Below are 23,734 nucleotides of genomic sequence, written 5' to 3'. Positions count from 1 at the left end.
TAACAGCAACAATGTGGTTATAAAATAAGTCATCTCAGAAACAGAAAAGGGAGTCTCACCACCATCAATGAAGAAGAGCCCAGAGAAGAATGTGTCCTTCGTATTCATTCCTTCACAATGAACTCCCTTGATTCAGAGACAGAAAGCTATGACAGAAAAGTGACAGCAGCAGTGCCAAGAGCTAGACAGTGGTGGACTTCTCAGCCCATGGAACCAATAAAGCTAAGTGCCTTTAGGCAGGAGGCTAACTTACAGAGTGGGGTACCTTTAGGTACTTAATAGGGAGCTAGAGTTGAGTGCCTTCAGGTTGAGGCTAACAGCAAAGTGGAGAGCGCTCTGGGAATTTACCAGCAATGGTAAAAGAGCTTTGTAAAATTGCTGGAGCAGGGTGCAGGCAAAAATTCCCATGATTGAGAGGCCAAGAGAGAGGCCTGTCTGCTTGCATGGCTGGAAAGAGGCTGTCCTGATGGAAAGAATTGTGCCCTGAGTGTTTCTAATCCTGAACCTGTTAATTTCCCTAAAAGACCCCATAACTGCAAGTATAGGGTCTGAGTTCTGTGTGGCTTTTGCAATGAATTATTAAACCCAGATGAGTAGAGTGCTGTGAGCAGGACTGTTGGTGTCTGAATTAGTAAAGAAGGTTGGAGGAGAGAGGATACAGCTTTGGGCTGACAGTGATTTTCCTCCTTCCCTCTTGTGACGTCAGAGGAAGTCCAATTATATTCCCACTATGTATTTTTTATAGCATCATTAAATAACTAAGACAGAATTTGGTACCTGCAGTGGAGTGCTGCTCTAACAGATACCTAAAATGTGGAAGATGTTATGGAATTGGGTAATGGATGGATAGAGGCTAGAAGAGTTTTAAGATGCTTCAGAGTAAAAGCCTACATTGCTTTGAAGACACTGTTGGTAGAATTATGAACACTAAAAGCAATTCTGGAGAGAGCTCAGAAGGAAGAGAGGAGAGTTATAGAGAAAAAAGTCTTCGTCGTCTTGGAGAATACATATGGTACCAACAACAAAATGTTGCTAGAAATGTGTACATTAAATATGCTTCTGGTAAAGCATTAAAAGAAAATAATGACCATGTGATTGGACAACAGAGGAAATGCAATGCTTTTTATTCAGTGACAAAAAACTTAACTGAGTTATATTCAAATGTTTAGTGGAAGGTAGAATTTATAAGTTGATATCCGGTTGATGAGATTTCTAAGCAAGATCTTAAAAGGATCATGTGGTTTCTCCTTGCCATTTACAGCAAAATGTGAGAGGAAAATGATAGACTTAAAAATGAACGTGCATGGAATACTATGCAACCCTGAAGAATAATGATGTATTTGCAAAACACCTCATATCACAAATGAACCACAAGGGCATTATGCTGAATGAAATTAGTCAATCAAAAAAAGGACAAATATTGTATGAGACTATTATTGTAAAAGCCTACAAAAAGGTTTCCATACCAAAAGAAATATTCTTTGATGGCTACCAGGGATCGGGGGAGGGAAGAGTAACCTACTGGCTACATGTTAGCTCAGGTGACAGGGAGAGCAATATGCAAGGAGAGGGAGGGTAATACACAAGAAGACAAAGGGTGGCAGATGAACAATGAAGGCAGGGAAAGCCTTAGGGAAGTGTGCATGGGCTAAATTAGATAGAAGTAAATAATGATGTATATACACCTGGAACCACAGTGTTTTGTGAGTAAATATATGGATCAAGACATAGGCTGAATGGGTAAAGAAGGGAGAAAAATGTGTATGTGCTTGACTATCTTGAGGAGATTGATTCCTCTGTCTAATATTATAAAATAGGTATTTATGTGTGATAGAAAAGAATATTGGGAATTATGATGACAGAAAGCCTGTAAGCCCACATTAGCCTATAACTGACTGGATTTGCTAAAAGGGGACATAGAATTTGTCCAGGGAAATAGGCTTCTTGTTAAAGCCTTTGTAGAGTATGAGGCCTTAGGTGGGATCTTGAGCATCACTCAGAACCTTCTAAGTTGGGACATTCCTACTTGAAAAGACATGCAGAGCAATTCAGAAGTACTGGGAGAACATAAAATTCTTATTGAAAGAAAGATCTGCAGAAAAAAAGCAGCTATTTGGCTGTTTGAATATCAAGCAAGCTATTTGATTTGGAAGGAACTCTGGTAGCGTAGCGGTTATGAATCGGGCTGTGAACCTTAAGGTCAGCAGTTTGAAACTACCAGTTGCTCCGCAGGAGAAAGATGAGGCTTTTTGCTCCTGTAAACATTTATAGCCTTGGAAACCATGTACAGGGTCGCTATGGGTCGGAACCAACTTGATGGCACTTAACAACAACAACAACAATTTGATTTGGAGGCATCAAAGAAAGAAAAGTCATCATCAGGGAAAACCCCCTTCTAAGGCTGAAACACAAAGGAAACCCATGAGAAATACATGCTTCCTGGTGGCCACCTGGGTCTACTTGTGAATGGAAGTGGGGGAAATGCAACAATAAAGACATGGATTGAGTTTAACCATGTTCCATTAGCACCTATTGTCCTTGAGAGAGAGAAGAAGAAGGGCTGGCTGGTCTGAAGTTTAGGAAGATGTGTGAACTCCTGAGCCCATGGGCACTGCCGTAGCCCCTGGGAGCTAGGGCTGAGAGTGAAGTGACCAGCTGGCCTGAAGTGTAGGGAGATGTGTGTGAATTCTCAAACTTACAGCTAGTATCCATTTGACCTACTTTGGATGGCTAGTTGACCAGAACTCAAATCAAGGAAAATAAAAGTGTTTTATACTCAGAATAAGTGCAAACTGCTACAATATGACACACTAGACTTTTGCCTATGAATGCACTGACTCAAAATTCCAACCAGAAATGGAAGGATTCTTCGTATCAAGGAACAACCTTGATTCTTCCGTATAATGGCTTGATAAGGACTAGAAATTTAGACCTGGGCTATAAAAAATGGGGTGGGCCTACAAAGGCTGACTTACAAACTTTCATGAGTATGATTAGTTGTAGTATGGAGGTGGAGAAGAGAGAGACATAGAAAGCAGAATGGATAAGAAAACAGGATCCTTCAATATGCTGTCTACACGAGACATAACAAAAAGATGGAGACAGCCTAAATACCTATCAACAGAAGCATGTCTAAACAAACTTTGGTACAAACACACAATGGGATATTACAAAACATTAAAGACTAATGATGAATCTGTGAAACACCTCACAACATGGTTCAACCTGGAGGGCATTATGTTATGTGAAATTAGTCAATCACAAAAGGGCAAATAATTGTATGAGACCAGTGTTGTAAAAAAAAAAAAAAAAGTTTTCTACATAAAAGAAACAATCTATGATGGTTACAGAGGGGGAAGGGAAAACTATTCCCAGGCTAGAAGGTAGACACATGTTAACACAGGTGGCAGGGCGGCAATAAACAAGAGGGAGGTTAGTAGAGGAAAGGTGAAGGTACAGAAGACACAGGGAGGAATACAATAGATAAGTGAATAGAGGCAAATACTGTTAACTGTTGGTACATGGAGGGGATTGCAACCATACAATGAAGCAAAGTATAGGATTTGTTGAATGTAAAACTGATGATCTGCTCTGTAAATTGTCACTCAATTCACAATAAAAAAAGTTGAAAGAAATGTGCAAAACGCAAACAAAGGTTTGGAAAATTCTGTTGGGCAAACTACTGGCATGTATGCTACTTTGTCCAATGTACATGGGTACATAAACTTTTGTTAAAGAGATTGTTGTTGTTTGTTTAGTGCCGTTGAATCTATTCTGATTCATAGCGATCCTGTATGGCGTTTCCAAGGAGACACTGGTGTGTTTGAGCCACCTACCTTGCGGTTCAAACAGACTCTTGTATTTTAGTGCTTATCCTACAGCACCATACCTGGACTCCATTGAAGAGAATAAGCCTAGCCAAACAATAGATAGACCTAGAGGGTGAACAACACCACCAGAAGCATATATCTGTTCAGTAGAACAATCAACATACGAGATCAAAACGGCAGCATCTGCCCTGGGATAAAGCTCAGAAGGCAGGAAAAAAATAGGAAAGAAGGATTGAGGGAAATAATAAACAAGGAAGAAGTTGAAAGGAGACTGCTGAATGATGGGGATTTCAATCAATGTCACAAAACAAAATGTATATGAGCTGATAAATGGACAATTTGCTTTGTAATCTTTCACTGAAATTACAATTAGCAAACCCAAACAAAAACTCATAGAATTGTACACAAAAAAAGAAGGGTCGAATGGGGATGTAAATTTTCTGAAAGATAAAAATTTCAAATTACAAATGAAATTACATCTGTGACTGATAGATTTAACCAACTACTACATCAGAAATTCAATCTACTAAGGCTGAAGAGGCCAAAGAAAGAATGAAAGGAGAGAATGCTCTGTCTCTTGGAATTTACAGGCAGAAAACAGGCTAAAGGAGATACATCTGTCATCTTCCAACAAAAGAAAAGGCCCATCTCTGTAGCAGCTCAGAGATAAGCAGAGCTGTGGTGAAGAGCATAGGAAACAGGCCTCCTGGGTTTTATCGAGAGGGGACTCAGTCTCCTGGATTTCAAAGGGTTGGGCAATAGCTTCCTACTTTTCAGAAAAGCTGATCTTCACTTTTCCTGTTCTAGAATTGGGAGTTAAGGTGTGCTAGAAGGATGGGGATACAACCTAAGGGGCAGAGAAATGGGGTTTGCCAAGACCAAAGGCCACTCAGTAGACTAGGAGAATAGGGCCACTTAAAGATGGGGGTTGAAGTCCTGGTTTGGCACTGGATTGATACCCACAAGGTCAGTGGTTCAAACTCACCGGTCACTCCTTGGAGACCACATACATGGTTGCTATGAGTTGGAACTGACTCACCGGCACCTAGCAACACCAAAGGTAGGGGAGCAGAGTTGCTACCCCAGTGGGCCTGTATATGGAGTTGAAGACTAGGGTCAGGGGTATCCACCAAGAACCCAGAGGGAGGGCAGGACCACTGCCTAGATCAGGGGTTGCTCTTACTAAGTACCATTGAGTCAGTCTGACTCACAGCAATCCTGTACAGGGTTTCCAAGGAGTGGTTGGCGAGCTTGAACTGTCAACATTGGGGTTTAAATTGACCTTGCAGTCCAGAGTTTTAACCTGCAGCACCACACCAGGACTACAGGGGTTGTTGCTGTTGTTGTTAGGTGCCATGGAGTCGGTGCCGACTCATAGCGACCTTATGCATAGCAGAATGAAACACTGCCTGATCCTGGGCCAACCTCACTGTTGTTGCCAAGCTTGAGCATTGATGCTGCTACTTTGCCAATCCATCTCGCTGGGGGTCTTCCTCTTTTTCTCTGACTCTCCACCTTACCACACTTGATATCCTTCTCCAGTGACTGGTCCCTGCTGACAATATGTCCAAAGTAAGAGAGACAAAGTTTGGCCATCTTGGCCTCCAAGGAGCACTGTGGCTGCACTTTTTCCAACAGAGATCTGTTGGTTCTATGGGCAGCCCATGGCACTTTCAATATTCCCCTCCAGCACCATAACTCAAAAGCATCAATTCTTCTACAGTCTTCTTTATTTAATGTCCAACTTTCACATGCATATGAGGTTATTGAGAATACCATGGCTTGGGTCAGGTGCACCTTGGTCCTCAAGCTGACATCTTTGGACTCCAGGGGTGGGGAACCTTTTTTTCAGCAAAAATTTGTAACATCATTCATGGACCATACAAAATTATCAACTTGAAAATTAGCTTGCTATATTTGGTCAAATATTTAATAAACTCACCCCTAGAGTCCTGGTGTGGCACTGTAGGTTAATGCGCTGGACTGCAAAGTCGTTTGAACTGCAAGGTCGGTGGTTCAAGCTCACCAGCCACTCCTCACAAGCCCTATACAGGGTTGCTGTGAGTCAGAACTGACTCAATAGCACAACAACAACAAAGTGATGGCTGTAACTGCAGTTGCCTTGCAGGGCCAGTCCATGATTTTGCAGACTCTGGTAGCGTAGTGGTTACGAATCGGGCTGCGAGCTGCAAGGTTAGCAGTTTGAAACCACCAGCTGTTTCGTGGAAGAAAGATGAGGCCTTCTGCTCCCGTAAACATTTACAGCCTCGGAAACCCTGTACAGGGTCGCTAAGAGTCAGAACCGACTCCATGGCACATAACAACAACAACATGCAGCCTGCAGGCCAGCTGTTCCTCACCCCTGGTCTAGACGGTCTCAGAGAAAAGAAGATGATCTTCAAGTCTGGAAAGCTATGTGTCCTATTTTGTTTTTTGCAAGCTACACAACCCTCTTGTGTCTTAGTTTCCTATGCATGTTGTGCACATTCTATGCATGTGTGTTATTTAAGTGGGTGTGTTATATGTGAAAAAAAAAAAGGTAACTTGTACTGCTGAGTGTGAGATTTGCTCGGTGTCTACTATTCCTTCTTTTCCTCTGATTGCTCCCATTTGTAATGGGAACGTCTGGTTTGTACATGTGCCACGATTGTACTTTGGAAGCAGACAACTTATCTCCTAGATTTCACAGTTCACAGATGAAGAAGAATTTCCCCCCAGGATGAAACATGCCTAAAGTCTTACCCATATTTGATTTCGATGATTCAAAAGCCAAAATTTTGGATTTAGAGTTGATTAAAGACTAATGGGGTGATGTGATGTTGTTGTTGTTGTTATGTACCGCAGAGACGGTTCTGACTCATAGCGACCCCGTACAGGGTTTCTGAGGCTATAAATGTTTACGGGAGCAGAAAGCCTCATCTTTCTCCCTCAGAACAGCTGGTAGTTTCGAACTGCTGACCCTGAGGTTAGCAGCCCTACTCGTAACCACTACGCTACCAGAGCTCCTTATTATATGTGGCAAGGGCATGGATTTTTGGAAGATAAAGAATGGAATGTTATGGACTGAACTGTGTTCCCAATAAATATGTATTGTAAATTCTAACTTCTATTGGTTGGTGGATACTACTAAATATATCATGGACTGCCAGAAGAACAAATAAATTTGTCCTAGTTAGTCAGAACGTTCCTTTGAAGCAAAGATGGTGAGACTTGGTCTGATCTCACATACTTTGGACATTATATCTAAAGGAGGAACCAGCCCCTGTAGAAAGACATCATGTTTGGTAAAGTAGAGGGTCACCAAAAAAGGAGTAAGATCCTCAATAAGATGACTGCAAACAGTGACAGCAACAATGAGCTCAAACTTAGTAACTGTTAAGATGGTGCAGGGCAGGGAAGTGTTTCATTCTATTGTACGTAGGGTCATGAGGAGCAAATGACTCCATGGTACCTACCAACAAGTCTGTGGCTATAATCCCATTTGGGTTTACAGCCAATGGGTTCTTTGTTTAAAAAGAATTCGGAATGGGTTCTTTGTTTAAAAAGGTAGGATTGTTGTTGTTGTTAGTAAGTGCCGTCGAGTTTGTTCCAACCCATAGCGACCCATATAGGATTTCTGAGGAGCGGCTGGTGAGCTTGATCCACCAAGCTTGAGGTTCAAACCGACTTTGCAGTCCTGTGCAGTCCACAGCGCTATACCAGGACTCCAAAATCCTAATTCAATCTGTTTTGAGATATAAAAAGATAATAAACTGAGCACAGAGAAAGACAGGGTGAGCTAGATGCCAAGACACATAGAGATCTCCAAGCAACCACAAAGCAAAAGCTGAAGAGACTAAGACCTTTCTCCATAACTGACAGAGAGTGAAAGTCTTCCTTTCAAGCCAGTGGTCTGAATGTACACTTCTAGCCTTCAATACCGTAAGAAAATTAATTTGTTTGTTAAAGTCATTCACTTGTGGTATCTGTTGTATCAGCACTCGCTAACTCAGACATCACTGATTTCTGTTTTTCAGCAGAATTCTATGTTAAATATATGAATAGGTAGTAAGTAGCAGAAGTACTCTCATGGGCTACAGTTGGGTGGAGGCCTAAGAGCTTGGAGCTCCTAAATATTAGACTCAGCTTGAAAGCCACTACATCAAATACACTGTCCATTTTCATAGCTTAAAATCATTTAAATGGCACAATTTGCCTAAGGCATTCCCTTTAGGGCTTTGATACATGTCAGCACACTATTGCTATCTAGTGGCCATAAAGCTAAATTACAGGTTCAGGTCTTTTATTAGAAGTTTCAGAAATCTTTGCCCTCTTTAAAAAAAGAGGGCAAAGCTATGTTACAAAGTTTTCAAGCATGTATTTTGTAAAAATCCAATGAATTTTCACACCTGGAAAAGATTCAGCAACTTCAGGTATAGTATATATGCCATAAATAATCACTTTTAAATGTTGTTGTTAAGTGCTGTCAAGTCGATTCTGACTCATAGCGACCCTGTATAGGGTTTCTGAGGAGCAGCTGGTGAGTTTGAACCACTGATCTTGCTAATCACACCCACCTTGAAGTCACGTGCTTATTTTATGGCGCCACGGCACTTTTAAACAGTTGACATTTATTTTCAATCCTACTGATAAAAATAGTTGCCAAAGTATATTTCATATTTCTAAAATCAAAGGAAGTTGACACTCACCATCTGCGAGGAAGGTTACAAGAAACTCCACCTCTGCTAATGAAACTATGTTTATTAATGTGCTATTATCAGACTGGCAAGACTGCAGAGCCTCATCCCAGGTTTTCTCTTCTTTCTTAAGTTTGTAACAATTACGATTGTAAGGATTCCAGCCAGGCTCACAGTACGTAGCATAATATTTCCAAACATCTTCATTCCCTTGAACCAAAAAAACAATGCTATTTTTCACAATTCTTTTAGCATTTCATTACATGTTAGTCTTAATAATAAATTGTTATCAATATATGATTACTTTAAAAATGTAAAACACAAGCATATGACACACATCACAGAATCCTGGATCCTTAGAGATGAGGAGTATCTACTTCCATCTCAATGCTTCATTTTTCAGAAGTGATAGCTAAAGTTCACCAAGATCATGAGACTCAACAGAAGTCATATGACCAAAGTGGAGAGTCAGGACTAGGCAGAAACTTGGACAGAGTTGTCCACTTCTTAAGGCCATTTTAAGCTTAATAATAATAATAACGTATTATGGAAAGCAATTTACATGGTATTTCAAGGTTTTTATATATAGCATGTGGGGAAAAGCATGGTGGCTGCAAAGGATAAGCACTGTACTGTCAACCACAAGGTCAGCAGTTCGAGCTCACCAACCCTTTTGAGGGAGAAAGAGGAGGCTTTCTGCTCCTGCAAAGATTTGCCAACCTGAGAAACAAGGTCATTATGAGTCAGAACCCACTCTATAACACTTAACCACAACATAATATGTGGGAGGGTATTATGGATTCAATTGTATCCCCAAATATATGCTGGAACCCTAACCCATATGTCTATGAATATAATCATGTTTGGAAATAGCATTTTCTTAGTTACATTAATTCATAGTAGAGTATAGGATGTGTTCTAAATTTAATCTTTTCTGAGCAATTTAAACACTGAGCTATGTGTGTTGTTGTTAAGTGTCATTGAGTTGGTTCTAACACATAGTGACCTTGTTTCCAAGGAGCGCCTGGTGGGTTTGAATTGCTAACCTTGTGGATCAGAGTCCAGTGTTGATCCACTGTGCCATGCCGGAAGTCCGAGCTATGTATACACAAGGACAAATGTCTTGTGAGGATGCCATAGAACACTTGAGACTACTGGCAAAGGGGGAATCCACACGACTTAAACCCTGATTTAGACTTGTAGCCTCCAGAACTGTGAGAAAATACATTTCTACTAACACAACACACTTGTACTGCTTCTATTACAGCCCAAATCCATTCTGAAGGTATTGCTATCAAGGTATAGTGACTTACAGGACAAAACAGAAAGACCTACAGAGTTTCCTAGACTGTTTACATTTTTCTTCCAACTGAGAAGCTGGTGGGGTTGAACCACTGACGTTTTGGATAGTAGTCAAGCACTTGACCATTGCACCAACAGAAATAAGTAATCAAGACCAAAATACCAAAATAATCAAACCCACTGGCATCTAGTAGATTTCAACTCATAGCAACCCAATACAGGATTCCCAAAGCTGTCAGTCTGCAGGAGCAAAAAGCCTCCTCTTTCATCACCAAAGCTCTTAGTAATTAAGACAGAGGTGTAGATATTTACACTCAGCTGACAAGAGTCTGAAACATTGGTCAGTTCTCTAGAGCAGGCATGACAAGTAGGTCTCAACAGAAGTGTCATTCTCAGAGTCTGGTGCTGTCACTCAGGTGGCCTTTGCTGGACTTACAGGAAAATAATCCCGTGATGCTGTGGACATTGGAGGGAAACGTTGTAGTGTGTGTGATACATTTTGGTTCTCTTTGTCCATGAGGTTGTCTCCAATTTAGTAATAGCATAGTTTTTTAGGTTAATTGATAAAAAACAAAAACAAAAAACAAAGCCAGAAAAAACCCCATTAAAACTCTAATGTCAAACAAAGAACTGTGTTTTTCACTTTAGGATAACAAAATCTTCTTTAATTATTAAGTTAAAGAGTTCATTTTACTCATTGCACAATCTATTTTGAAGGCAAGAGTTCAACAGAATACATTCCTGGATCTGTAAAGCTATGAAATATGTTAATATCTTAACAAAATGTGCTAAATCTTGTTAAGTCTTTTTTCCTTAGCGTACTGTTTATTCTATGTCATCTGTCTACAAGACAAAAATTCTGTGTCTCTGAGTTTATGTTAACTTTTGTTATGTCTCAAGATTATTATGGGAGCATGGTGGTTCCATATGATAAGCACTGGACTGAAATCACACAAGGTCAGTGATTCAAGCCTGCCAAGCGCTCTGCAGGATAAAGATGAAGCTTTTCATTCCCAGCAAGATTTAATAAGCCTTAGAAATCCTATACAGGGTCGCCATGAGTTGGAACTGACTCTACAGTACTTACCAACAACAAGATTATTATATGTTATATCTAAAGCTCTTTGAAGAGAAGGCTAATCATTTTGCATACACATATTTTTCTCTAACATTTCTTTTTAATTGATTTTATTAGTCTCTGCATTACTTTCATAATTTCTATCAAGTCTTCCACTTTAAGGAATTATATATTAATCATAGACATGGGTAAGTTGTAATTTATAGGTAATTTCTAAATTGCTGATTCACTGAAAACTCTTCAACACTTTCAAGAACTAAATGGAAAGTTTTAACAATGGTCTGAAAAGCGAGAGAGAAGGCGAAATGACTGGTAACAAGATTTTTCTTTCTTTTTTTTTAAGAGAGAAGGAGAAAGCAGTTTTATCTTAAAATAGAATGTCTGATTATGCCAGAATCTGAAGGATAATAAAAGCTAAACTTGAGATCATGTAGTAAATTGGAAGGCTTGAGGGAAAGTAAACTTTAAATGTTAATGAATAAGAGAGACAGAAAGGCAAAAGTGAGGTTTGAAATAAAAGAAAGAACAATGTAACTGACTGAAGGACAAGACAGCTATAATGAAAGTCTGTGTGAGTGAGGAAAAAGGGTTTTTGGAAGTGAAAAAAGGAAGAAAAAATATGAAATATAATAAAAATTAAAGAAGATAGTTAAAATAAGGATTTAAGAGGAGCCATGAAAATAATAAGCGAGGAGGCAGTAAAGTGACTTACAAATCTAAGGATAATTTAAAATGAAAAGATTTAATAATAGATAAAAATCAGGACTCAGATTCTGTCACAGAAAATGAAAGATATGTCAAAGATATGAAATAAACAGCTAACAAGGTTAACTTAGCTTTGTTGTTGCTATTGTTAGTGCCTTCGAGTCATTTCTAACTCATAGTGACCATGTACAGGGTATCCAAGGAATGCCTAGTGCGTTTGAACTACCAACCTTGTGATTCAAACTGACCTTCAAGTCCAATGTTTATCCTACAGCACCATATCTTCAAATTGAGCAATGTGACTACTGAAGACAAAATAGTCAAAGAAATGTTAGGTGCCATCGAGTCAGTACCAACTCATAGCAATGCTATGCACAACTGAACAAAACAGTGCCCAGTTCTGGGCCAACCGCAGAATCGGTGGTACGTCTGAGCCCACTGCTGCTGTCACTATGCCAATCCATCTGATTGGGGTCTTCTTCTGTTTCTCTAACCCTCCATTTTACCAAACATGATTATCCTTTCTCCAGGGTCTGGTTCCTTCTGACAATATACCTGAAGTCTGGCCATCCTGGCTTCCAAGGAGCATTTTTTCTATACTTCTTCCAACACAGACTGGTTTGTTCTTTTGGCAGTCGATGGTTGTGTTGATGGTGGTAGTGTGCTACGGAGTTGGTTCTGACTCATAGTGACCCTGTATAGAGTTTCTGAGGTTGTAAATCTTTACGAGAGCAGAAAGCCTCGTCTTTCTCCCACAGAACCACTGGTAGTTTCGAATTAGCTGACCTTGAGGTTAGCAGCCCGACTCATAACCACTACGCTACCAGAGTTCCTTTTGGCAGTCCATGGTACTTTTAACATTCTCCTCTAACACTGTAACTCAAATGCATCAATTTTTCTAGGGTCTTCCTTACTCACTGTCCAACTTTCACATGCATATGTGTTTACTGAAAATACCATGGCTTGGGTCAGGCCTACCCTAGTCTTCAAGCTGACACCTTTGCTTTGTTCTTGAACACACTAAAGAGGTCTTGTATAGCAGATTTGCCCAATGCAATATGTTGTTTAATTTCTTGACACCTGATTCCAGGAGTGTTGATAGTTGATCTGAGTTAGAAAACCAAAAGGGAAGAACATGCTTAGCATTTCTCAAGTTGAAAGAACTGAAGAAAAAATTTAGACTTTGTTTTTTATCATTCAATATTTTGCTCATAGAATTCTGAAGGATTCTGTGGGCAAAATACTGAATGATTCAGGATGCATCAGAAGACGAGGAAAGGAATATACAGAGTCATTGTTCCAAAAAGAATTTGTTGATGTTCAACCCTTTCAGGAGATAGCATATCCTCTAGAACCAATAGTGTTGAAATAAGAAATACAAGCTGCACTAAAGGCATTAGTGAAAAACAAGGCTCTAGGAATGGACAGAATATCATTTGAAATGTTTCAACAAAGTGATGCAATGCTGGAAGCAGTTACTATTCTATGCCAAGAAATTTGGAAGAGAGTTACCTGGCCAACCAACTGGAAACATATATAATTATGTCCACTCCAAATAAATGCGGCCCCTACAGAATGCAGAAATTGTCAAGCAGTATCTTTAAGATAACATGAATGTATAACGTTGCTGAAAATATTTCCAAAATGGTTGCTGGTGATCTCATGATAGACTGCAAGACCAATGACTTGTTCGTTGCAAATATCTTTTTAAACAACATAAAAGATGGTTATACACATGGACCTCACCAGATAGAACACACAGAAATCAAACTGACTACATCTGAGAAAAGAGACAGTGGAAAAGCTCCATATCATCAGTTAAAACAAGGCCAGGGGCCAAGTGTGGAACAGATCATCAATTATTCATATGCAAATTCAGGCTGAAGTTGAAGAAAATTAAAACAACTTGATTAGAGACTAAATATGACCTTGAACATATTCTACCTGAATTTAGAGATCATTTCAAGTACAGATTTGATGAATTGGACACTAATGACTGAAGACCAGAAGAGTTGTGGGATGACATCAAGAACATCACAGCAGAAGAAAGTGAAAGGTCATTAAGAAGACAAAAAAGAAGAAACAGACCAAAATGGATGCCAGAAGACACTGAAACTTGCTCTCCAGTGTAGAGATACTAAAGCAAATAGAAGAAATGAGGAGAACAGAAGAAAAAGAACTGAATGGAAAATTTCAAAGGGCAACTCGAGAAGATAAACTCAAATATTATAAGGAAATGTGTAAAGATTTGGAGTTAGAAAACCAAAAGGGAAGAATACACTCAGCATTTCTCACACTGAGGGAACTGAAGAGAAAATTCAAGCCTTGAACTGAAATACTGAAGGATTCCATAGGCAAAATAATGAAAAATGCAGAAAACATCAGTCTGAACTTTCTTAAGAACAACTGATAGTCAATATTCCATAGTTGACCCTTGTTTTGACTATAATATCAAGCTTTTCTCTCATCTCTTCAAATATTGTTGTTGTTGTTAGGTGTCATCAGGTTGGTAGGTATCAACCCATAGCGACCTTATGCACAGCATAACGAAACACCGCCCTGTCCTGGGCCAACCTCACTATTGTTGCCACGCTTAAGTCCATCAATGCTGCCACTTTGCCAATCCATCTCATTGGGGGTCTTCCTCTTTCACTCTGACCCGCCACCTTACCAAGCATAATATCCTTCTTCAGCGGCTGGTCCCTCCTGACAATATGTCCGAAGTATAAGAAATGAAATTTGGCCATCTTGGCCTCCAAGGAGCACTCTGGCTCCATTTCTTCCAACAGAGATCTGCTGGTTCTATGGGCAGCCCATGGCACTTTCAATATTCTCCTCCACCACCATAATTCAAAAAAACATCAATTCTTCTGTGGTCTTCCACAGAAGATTTTGGTGGTTGGTGCACAAATCTGAATAACTGTATTAACTGGTCTACCTTGTAGGTGTATAGATATCCTATCATAGACAGCATAGAATTCATGACAGGTCTTGAAATATTCTTTTTGATGATGAATATGACTCCATTCTTTTTTAATTTGTCACTCCTGGAATAGTAAATCATATGACTGTCCAACTCAAAATGGCCGATACTATATGTCTATTTCTGCTCATTAGTACCGATCTTTATGCATTCCGTTTCATTTTTAATGACTCCCAATTTTCCTAGAGTCGTACTTCATACATTCCATATTCTTATTGTTAATGGATGTTTGCATTTGTTTCTTCTCATTTTGAGTTGTGCCCTATCAGCAAATGAAGTTCCTGAAAGCTTCGCACCATCCATCTCATTAAGATCAACTAGACTTTGAGGAGGCAGCCAGCTAGTTACATTCTGAGTGCCTTCCAAGCTTAGAAGCTCATCTTTGAGTACCATATCAGACAGTGTTCTGTTGCTAGATTTGATAGGTTTTCAGTGGCTAATCCCTCAGAAATGGACCACCTATTACTTCCTCTTAGTCTGGAACTTCTGTTGAAACCTACATGGAAGGCCTTGCTGGTATTTGAAACAGCGGTAGCACAGCTTTCAGCATCATAGCTCCATGCCAAGCCACCATAGTAAGACAAGCTTATTGTCAAAGTTAAACAATTTTATGAAATATATGCCAAATGCTTACTCCATGTAATGCCACTCATTATGTAAATGATCATGTACTTTGAAGAAACCACTATTCCTTAGAAACTAGTTTGGTTCTTTGTCATGGTTAGTGGTCCTTTCTGCCAAGTATTCCTACTGATTCGGTTCTGCTTACAAACCTTTTCCTTAAAAGATCACACAAGTAGAGGCCCAAGCTATGGAATGGCAAACACAAAACAGATAGTGCCCAACTACGTTTCATGGGTTGTTTTGGGGTCTAAAAGCCTATCTCTCAAATAGACAACCATCTAAAAGACATAAGGAAAATAAATCCACACAGAAGAAATCACTCTTACAATAACAATCAGTAAATTTCAAAAAGAGGGATGTGGAACACCCCTTCAAATCTAGGTTCATGGCACAGAAGAGACTTCTGTCCAGGTTACAGACTGAGCTCCATCTATATTCTACTAACAGACCTAATAAGTAGGTAACATTTGAGCTGAGCTCAAAGTAATGAATTAACCTACCAGGGTAAGCCAAAAATTATCTGCATTCTGACTGTAGATTTTTTTTTCATCGACTTTTAGAAAAGAGAAATACATCATTTTCAACATTATTTTCTTGATATTTTATGTACTTTGTTCATCTGTCAACTATCTTTCATATTCTCTTATTAAAAAATGTTTTAGGCTGAGCTGCAAGTCATGAATGCACTGCTGTCTTCACTTCTTCATTAGAGGTGAATATTCGTCCTCAAAGGGCTGCTTTCAGGGGACCAAACAGGTGAAAGTCCAATGGAGCAAGCTCAGGACTGCAGGGAGGATGCTTTAACACTTCAAAATAAAATTTTGCAGAGTGTCAACAGTGTGGTCAGAGATGTGAGGACATGCATTGTCCTGCAAGGTCACAATGCCCTTGGATAGCAGTCCTCTGCATTCAATCCCAAGTTTAGGCTTCAGCTCTTCAGTGATTATCTCACTGTAATGAGCTTTGTTGATTGTTGAATCCTTTTCTTGATAATGCTCTAACACTGGCCCTTGAGCATCCCAGAATACTGTAAGCATCAATTTTCCAGCTGATAGTTGACTTTTAAACTTTTTCTTGTTCAGCGATTGAAGATGTTTCCATTCCAAACTCTTCCATTCATTGTCAGGCTCATCGTGATGAATCCATGTCTTGTCACCAGTAACAGATTCTTAATAAAAATGTTTTATCTTCCTTCAAGTATCAGTCCAAATTTTGTTTGCAGATGTCCAAATACTTCTGTTTATGCTCTTCCCTGAGTTGTTCTGGTATTCATCCAGCACAAACTTTTCGAAATCCAAGTCTACTTTGGGTTATTTCACAGACAGCCATGGCTGATTTGCAAATGACCTGCACATAATCCACTGTCACTCCTCTATTTGATAGAATCATTTCAGGAACATGCTCCACATTGTGGAGCCATGGACATGGATGGACGTTTTAATATAAGCTAGGTGCAGATAATTTTTGACACACCCTCGTGCACTAACTTGGGGAGGATGGAGAGAATAGAAGGCACAAGTATGGCCACTCTTAAAGAAAGTTTTTATACAAGTTGTCTCTAGCCTTGAAAGATAAGCAAAATGCTTGCACAGGCCGTTTACAGGCTAACTGATGTATCCCTAAACTTCTATATAAAAGCCCTTGTCATTTTCTGTACTTTCCAGCAATTTATAAATTTGCAAATTGTTGCCCAAGTATACTTATAACATCCCTCAACAAATCTGTTTAAAATCTTCAGGCACGATCTAGAAATATTTAAAATGATAATTCAGCTTATTATTTTACAGTGACTTTTAATTATGCTTCTTTTAAATATAGTTATTTTCTTATCTTTACTTTCTGAATTAAATAATTCATTCCCACAGAAACTGGAAGGAAGCAATAGACCTTATAAACAGAAATATTTGGACCTCAGGTTGTTGTTGTTGTTGTTGTTAAGTGCCATCGAGTCGGGACCTCAGGTACTAGACTATATTTGCTGCCGTTGTTGATAAGTGCCATCGAGTCAGTTCTAACTCATAGCAACCCTGTACAGGGTTTCTGAGGAGAAGCTGGTGGGTTTGAACTGCCAACCTATGGCTCACAGTTCAGAGCTGATCCTACAGTGCCACACCAGGAGTCCAGACTGTAATTAGGCATTACTTAAGTCTTAATTACACCTAAATGTTTTGTATGCTATGGGGGTATTACTAATAAGAGCATAGAGTTTGGGAGAAATTTGAGGAAGTAAAGAATTTCAGAAAATTATTTTCTGATTTATTTACCTTCTGGGGCACTAGTGGGGAACATATGGTCTGCAGGCTGTATAAGTAGGCCCATGAAATCATCTGGTCTAGCCCTGACAAGGCAACCATAGTTTAAGCCACCACATTGTTGTTGTTGTTGTTATGTGCCATGGAATCGGTTCCGACTCACAGCGACCCTGTGAACAGTTTCCGAAGCTGTAAATTTTTACGGGAGCAGAAAGCCTCATCTTTCTCCCGCGGAACAGCTGGTAGTTTTGAACTGCTAACCTTGTGGTTCTCAGCCCGATTCATAACCACTACGCTACCAGAGTTCCTTAAGCCACCACGTTAGGAGTGGGTTAATCTAATTAAGTGTCTGACCAAATATGTTGTTGCTGTTAAATGTCATCGAGTCAGTTCCAACTCAGAGACCCTGTATAGGATTTCTAAGGAGCGGTTAGTGAGTTTGAACCACCAACCTTGCAGTTCAAACTGTCTTTATGGCCCAGTGCTTATCCTACAAGACGACACCAGGACTCCCTTGACCAAATATAGCAGGCTAATTTTTAAGTTCATAATTTTGTATGATCTGTGAATGATGTCATAAATTTTGGCAGAAAAAAGGTTCCCCACCCTTGTTCTAGGGGCACCACAAATCAAACTCACAACTAGAATAGAAAAGGAAGCAAATGCTGCTTTTCTGGTAGGATGACTGAGTAGGCAAAAAAAAAAAAAAAAAAAAAAATTAAGGAGAGGAATGAAATGTTTTAGATGGTCAGGCTATTTTGTTTTATTTTATTTTGTTTTATTGTTGTTACCTTCTCATGGTCACTGACTCATGACAACCTCATAGAAAACCGAAGGAAATGCTGCTCCATCTCCACAATTAGTTTTAGATTGCTGCTGCATGCTGTCTAGTCGGTTCTGACTCACAGTGACCCTGAAGAGGGTTCCCAAGGCTGTAAATCTTTACGGGAGCAGAAAGCCTCATCTTCCTCCCACAGAGCAGCTGGTGGATTTCAACTGCTGACCTTGTGATTCGCAGCCCAATTCAGAACCCCTTATCCTACCATGATGGCTCCTTAGTTTTTAGTAAAAACCTAATTGTATTTTTGGAATTCATGGTGCCTTTGAAATGCCAGGTATTATTTAGTTATTCCTATTTATTCACAGGAATAGAAAACAGCCTTGCTGTTGTTGCTAAATGCCTTCAAGTCAGTTCTGACCCATAACAATCCTGTTTAGGGTTTCCGAGGAGTTGCTGGTGGGTTTGAACCGCTGACCTTATAGTTCACAGACCAGTGCTGATCCTACAGCGCCACACCAGGAGTCAACCTTAGCTGAGTTTAAATGATAAATTATTACCAGAACATAGAAGAATTTGAGCATGTTCAGATGACAGTTAAGCAATGTACAAGAACAACTTGAATAAAAACACTTACCTACTGCATCGTGATCAGTGTGGTTTAAGTATTTTTTACATACATAGGGCAAGGCAGACTCACAATCCTGGCTCTTCCAGGCATTTGGCATGAATGAGTTAAATGTACCACAGTGATATTCAACAAATGCCTCAAAGTTTATGTCTGAAAATACAAAATGTGGATTTTATTGTTATGGTTAGACGCAAATATGTATTCAATATTATTGAATATTCAATATGTATTGAAATAGAGTTTTAACATCAAGGGGACATACCTTGATGTTAAAAAGTCAAAAAGTACGTTTACTAGGGTTCCAGTTCATACATGCACTGGTTTATTTAAAACAAAACATGATTACACATGTTCTTGCAATGAGTAGATGGCTGCAGATTAGTTCTCTCAGGAATACACTTGTCTTAATTTTGTTAGGGTGCCTTCCAAAACAATGTCCAATAAAAATAGTGACTTTTGAGAAGATCTGCTGGGCCAGTTAAATTCAAGGCAGTAAAGTCAGTTTAGAAGGTTAAGGTAACTAACTGTTTTTTGTTTTTTGCATGGTGAACACCAAGGGGTAAGCTTGATAGAGTTTCTTGAAGGACACAAGAAATGATGGGGCTTTTAATGAAGAAGTTTTAAGGAAATTGAGAACTACACTGGTGAGGAACAAGCCAGGAAAACAAGCAGAGACATTTTTTTCCCATCACAACAATGTATATGCACATTCTGTGAGGGTGGCAAGGACTCTTTCCTTGGGAAACCCCATCCACCCAACAGCTCTATTCTCCCCGCTTCAGACTTCTTTTTGTTTCTTAAACTTAAAGGATATTTAAACAGAACACGATATTAGTCCCTCAGGGAACTCAAAACTGTTGTTTTGACATGGTTTAATTTGAAGAGTGTTGAATTCTTCAGGGAAGGTTCTGGAATGGAAACACTGCCTTCAGAAGTGTATAGATCTAAGTTGGAGACTACGTTGAGAAACAATAGCTTCACATTTTGATATTTTTGTATAATAAAAAGTTCAATGATTCTATAGCAATACTTTTTTATTTACTCTCATATAGTAAAATCTGTAAGACATTATTATAACTATGCATTTATAATCAAACTCCTGGCATAAGAATTAAATTATTTCCCAAAGACTACAAGAGTCAGTTTTATTGTTCTAAGCAGAGAAATATTTTGCAAGGTGTTGCTAATTTTTAAAACAACTGACTAGAATTGGGTCTCTGACCCAAACTATATCCCAACATTGGCTAACTAATTTACCTCTTGGCTTCCTTTTCTTGTCTAGAAAGGGTTACCTTATAAAAATCCAATGGGTGTTCAAAAATACTTTAAAGTCACTTTCAGAATAATGTGATTTTTATATACGTGGGAAATACTACTGTTTAAGGCTGTGGGGTGATGCCACAGGTATCAGGTAAACAAATTGCTCTGGGTACCTGGGCTCCAGTTGAGATAATTGAGTGGTGTTCCATCTGACCATTGCCAGCCAGCATTTTCATCCAGCTGATTTAGACCTATCCACACTGCCACTGCATCATTGCTTAAGTGCTCTGAAATGAAAGAATTGCAGAATTTCACACCAAAAAAAATCAACACTGCATTTATTTCATGTTTTCCGACTCTTGGGCCATGGAGTTATGAATTAATCCCAGTAAATTACAGGAAACTCTAGCTCCTTGGCATTTCAGAATAATACAGCAAGATCCACCGTCTTGAGAAACCCAACCTTTCCTTAAAGCTCACTGAGAGCAGTTATTTCATAGTGAAGAGCTTAATCCAAGCATCCAAAGATGGTGATTTTCAATGACCATCAGTTTCTAAGGATACATGGTTACACATTTGAGGCCAACTTGTGTGAGCTCACTTATTTAAGAGTTTAGAGGGTAAATAAAGAAGTGTTAAGACCATGCCTAGAAATTGCCTCTCTTTCCTTCTCCTGTGGCTGGTGGCTGAGTTTGTGGACTCAGGTCTTCACTACTCTCAGATCCTGAGAAAGGAAACTAGGAGGACATGCATTAAATCTGTATACTGGGTACATGTCCATGTACTTATCATGTTCTGTACTTTTCAGTGGTTTTGAAATGTTTTCACTGTTAAAAATTTAAACATTTAAAATGCTTAATTTTAGAAATCTGGTAAGAAAGGGGAAAGTGTTGGTGGAAGGGGGCTTGTCTTCAAATTTAAGAAGGTATATGAAGGCGTCCTAGTGTGGCACTATAGGATAAGCATGGACAACTAGCCTCAAGGTGGATGTTCAAATCTACTAGCTGCTCCTCAGAAAAACCTTATACAGCAGGGGTGGGAACATCCACTGTTTCTTCACCATTGCGTGGGAGAGGTTTTTATAGCAGGCTGGCTCTGTGGTCCCTGATCCTAACCAATGCACCACTGCGCTTCATATTTTAATTCAATATTGTTTTTGCTACAGATACTATGATGCTGACGTGCACTGGTGAGCTGGTGCAAAGAAATATGGTTGTCAAAATGGTGGAATTATGGGGTCTTTTTGGTTTTTCTCTTTGTGTACCTGAATAATAAATATTATTCTAAAATAAACATACTATTTGTATAATTGAATCTCTGTATAGTGCAAACAGATGAAGATCTGTATAAAATGGACACATGTTCATTAAATGCACTTAAGGAAATAAACAGATTACTAGATGTATTCACAGTTTGTGAAATGGTTAACAGTACACTTTGAGTGTCTACGTGCCAATTACTTTTCTGCATTATGATGTTCAATCCATGCCATCAACAGGTAGGTACTATTTTTATCTCCACTTTAGAGAAGAGAAAGTTGAAGAATAGAAAGCTTTAGTCATATGCCTGGATAAGCCTGTTGGTAAGTGAGGGAAATGGTATTCAAACCCAAGTCCTTGCTCTTAACTATTATTATTAATAACAGTTGTCTCATGAATTTATTCAATACCATTTTGTTGTAGGTATTATGTATATATACATCCATTTACATGCTTGTATAGAGAAACATGGAGTCCTGGTGTGGCACTGTAGGATAAGTGTTGGATTGCCAACTACAAGGTCGGTAATTCAAACCCACCAGTGGTTCCTCAGAAACCCTACACAGGGCTGCTATGAATTGGAACCAACTCAATGGCACTTACCAACAACAACACAGAAACATGGTTATGTATGAATTGTAGAATTATCAGAGAGTTAGCTTTTGTTTTCTTTCCATATACCTGAATTTGAAAAATTAGAAGTCATGGTGTGGTGCCATAAGGTAAGCACTCAACCTTAAGGTGGGTTTGAACTGCAAAGTCAGAAGTTCAAACTCACCAGCCACTCCTTGGAAACCCTATATAGAATTGCTATGAGTTGGAACCAACTCGATGGCATTTAACAACAACTTGTGCAATAAAATGTGGGGGAAAAAAAAAAAAACCAGGGTCAGTAACTTTTCATGAAAGTGACATATTTTGAGACACTTTCAAAAAATTTTAAAGCTGTGTTCATGTTAGATGCCCTCTAGTTCAACATAATTGAATAGTCATTTTAATTGCATTTAAATCAATGTGCATCGTTCACCTACTTACTCCTTATAAAATTTTCTTCAGTCTCGTCCTCAATACTCAATAAAGCACCTCCTTGCAGCTGGCATGAAGAATGTGCCTCACTCCAAGAGAGAGATGAAAGCAAGTTGAATTGGTAGCAAATGTGTGAATTGAAGTCTTTCTCCCATACAGCATCACAGCCGACCTCTGTAGAGGCTAGAAACAAAGTCCATTAAAAATGTTCACTGCAATCTTGCTTTATCATAACAGTAGTATTTCTAAGGCAAATTTTAATGCAGTGAACCCAACTTACAAGCAATCTCTAAAACGACAGTGTCTCATGTAGTCTTAAGTCTTTATGATGAAGTTTTTACTGTTATTCTGTTGGCACCCATGATTAAACTCTTTTAAGATTTGTTAAAGAAATTCAATACAACATCAATTCAAAAGATCTAATCTTTTATGGGAAAATAATAGAAACCAATCTCTGAAAAGAAGGGAATAGAAGTAAAGTATTTGTGAAAACAACAGATCTAAGTTCTTCAAAAAGCAGTCATTTACAACTTATATTTAAAAAAACTGTATGGATTTAAAAGCTTATTTGCAGAGTCTGTCTAGAAAGGCTGTTTCTTAATTACCAAAATGCTAGCAGAAACAAGAGGGAGAACGTAGAAATATGAGTATGTAATGAGCACAAGTTTTCAAATAAACACAGAGAACAGGAACATTCACATTTATTTAAGAAAAAACATTCTTTTAGTCAAGTCAAAGAGAAGAAAAATCTACAGTAAGATATTGGACAAGGATTACATAGCATGCTTAAAAAGAAATTTAGTGAAGTCTAAAATGTATATCTGAAATGTGAAGTTTATTGAAATAACCGAAAATGAAGATCAAGGTTGGGTACTTTTGCTTCAAGTATAAATCAAAACCCAAAACCTAAGCAGCCACAATAATTACCTGAAATCAACCTCAGCCCAAGAGTTTTCGGTCACAGAAAATATAAATCATATTGTAGCATGAGTGTAACCAAGAGGTAGGTGTCACAAATCAAATTGTGTTCCCCCAAAATATGTGTCAACTTGGTTGGGTCACGACCCTCAGTAGTTTGGCAGTTCGACGTTTGGCAAGTAATGTGGCAGTTACATAATGATTCCCCATGATGTGATTGAATGTGATCAACCAATAAGAAGATTAAAGGGTGGGTTGTGTTAATCTGATCACAAGCCTGAGCCAATGTAAGGGAGTTTCCCAGTGGTGTGGCATACGACATCTTTTATCTTACAAAGAGAAAAGGAGAGAGAAGTGAGAGACCTACTACCACCAAGAAAGAACAGCAAGAGTGAAAGGCTTCCTTTGGACT

General features: G+C 38.9%; 1 protein-coding gene across 1 annotated transcript in view; it reads right to left on the bottom strand.

Moving 5' to 3' along the window:
- PLA2R1 (phospholipase A2 receptor 1, 180kDa) overlaps positions 1–23,734 on the bottom strand; it is a 184,167-nt gene that overhangs the window by 116,436 nt on the left and 43,997 nt on the right. The window contains exons 7-10 of the mRNA XM_006872042.1: positions 22,414–22,587; positions 20,293–20,406; positions 18,860–19,009; positions 8,519–8,707 (exon numbers count right to left, since the gene is read on the bottom strand). Of these exons, the coding sequence (XP_006872104.1) occupies positions 8,519–8,707; positions 18,860–19,009; positions 20,293–20,406; positions 22,414–22,587 (627 nt within the window). The remainder of the gene's footprint in view (positions 1–8,518; positions 8,708–18,859; positions 19,010–20,292; positions 20,407–22,413; positions 22,588–23,734) is intronic.

Source organism: Chrysochloris asiatica, unplaced genomic scaffold (assembly GCF_000296735.1).
Source record: "Chrysochloris asiatica unplaced genomic scaffold, ChrAsi1.0 scaffold00181, whole genome shotgun sequence".
NCBI lineage: Eukaryota > Metazoa > Chordata > Mammalia > Afrosoricida > Chrysochloridae > Chrysochloris > Chrysochloris asiatica.
Note: the sequence above shows the minus strand (reverse complement) of the source record. Positions and strands in the feature narration are given on the sequence as shown.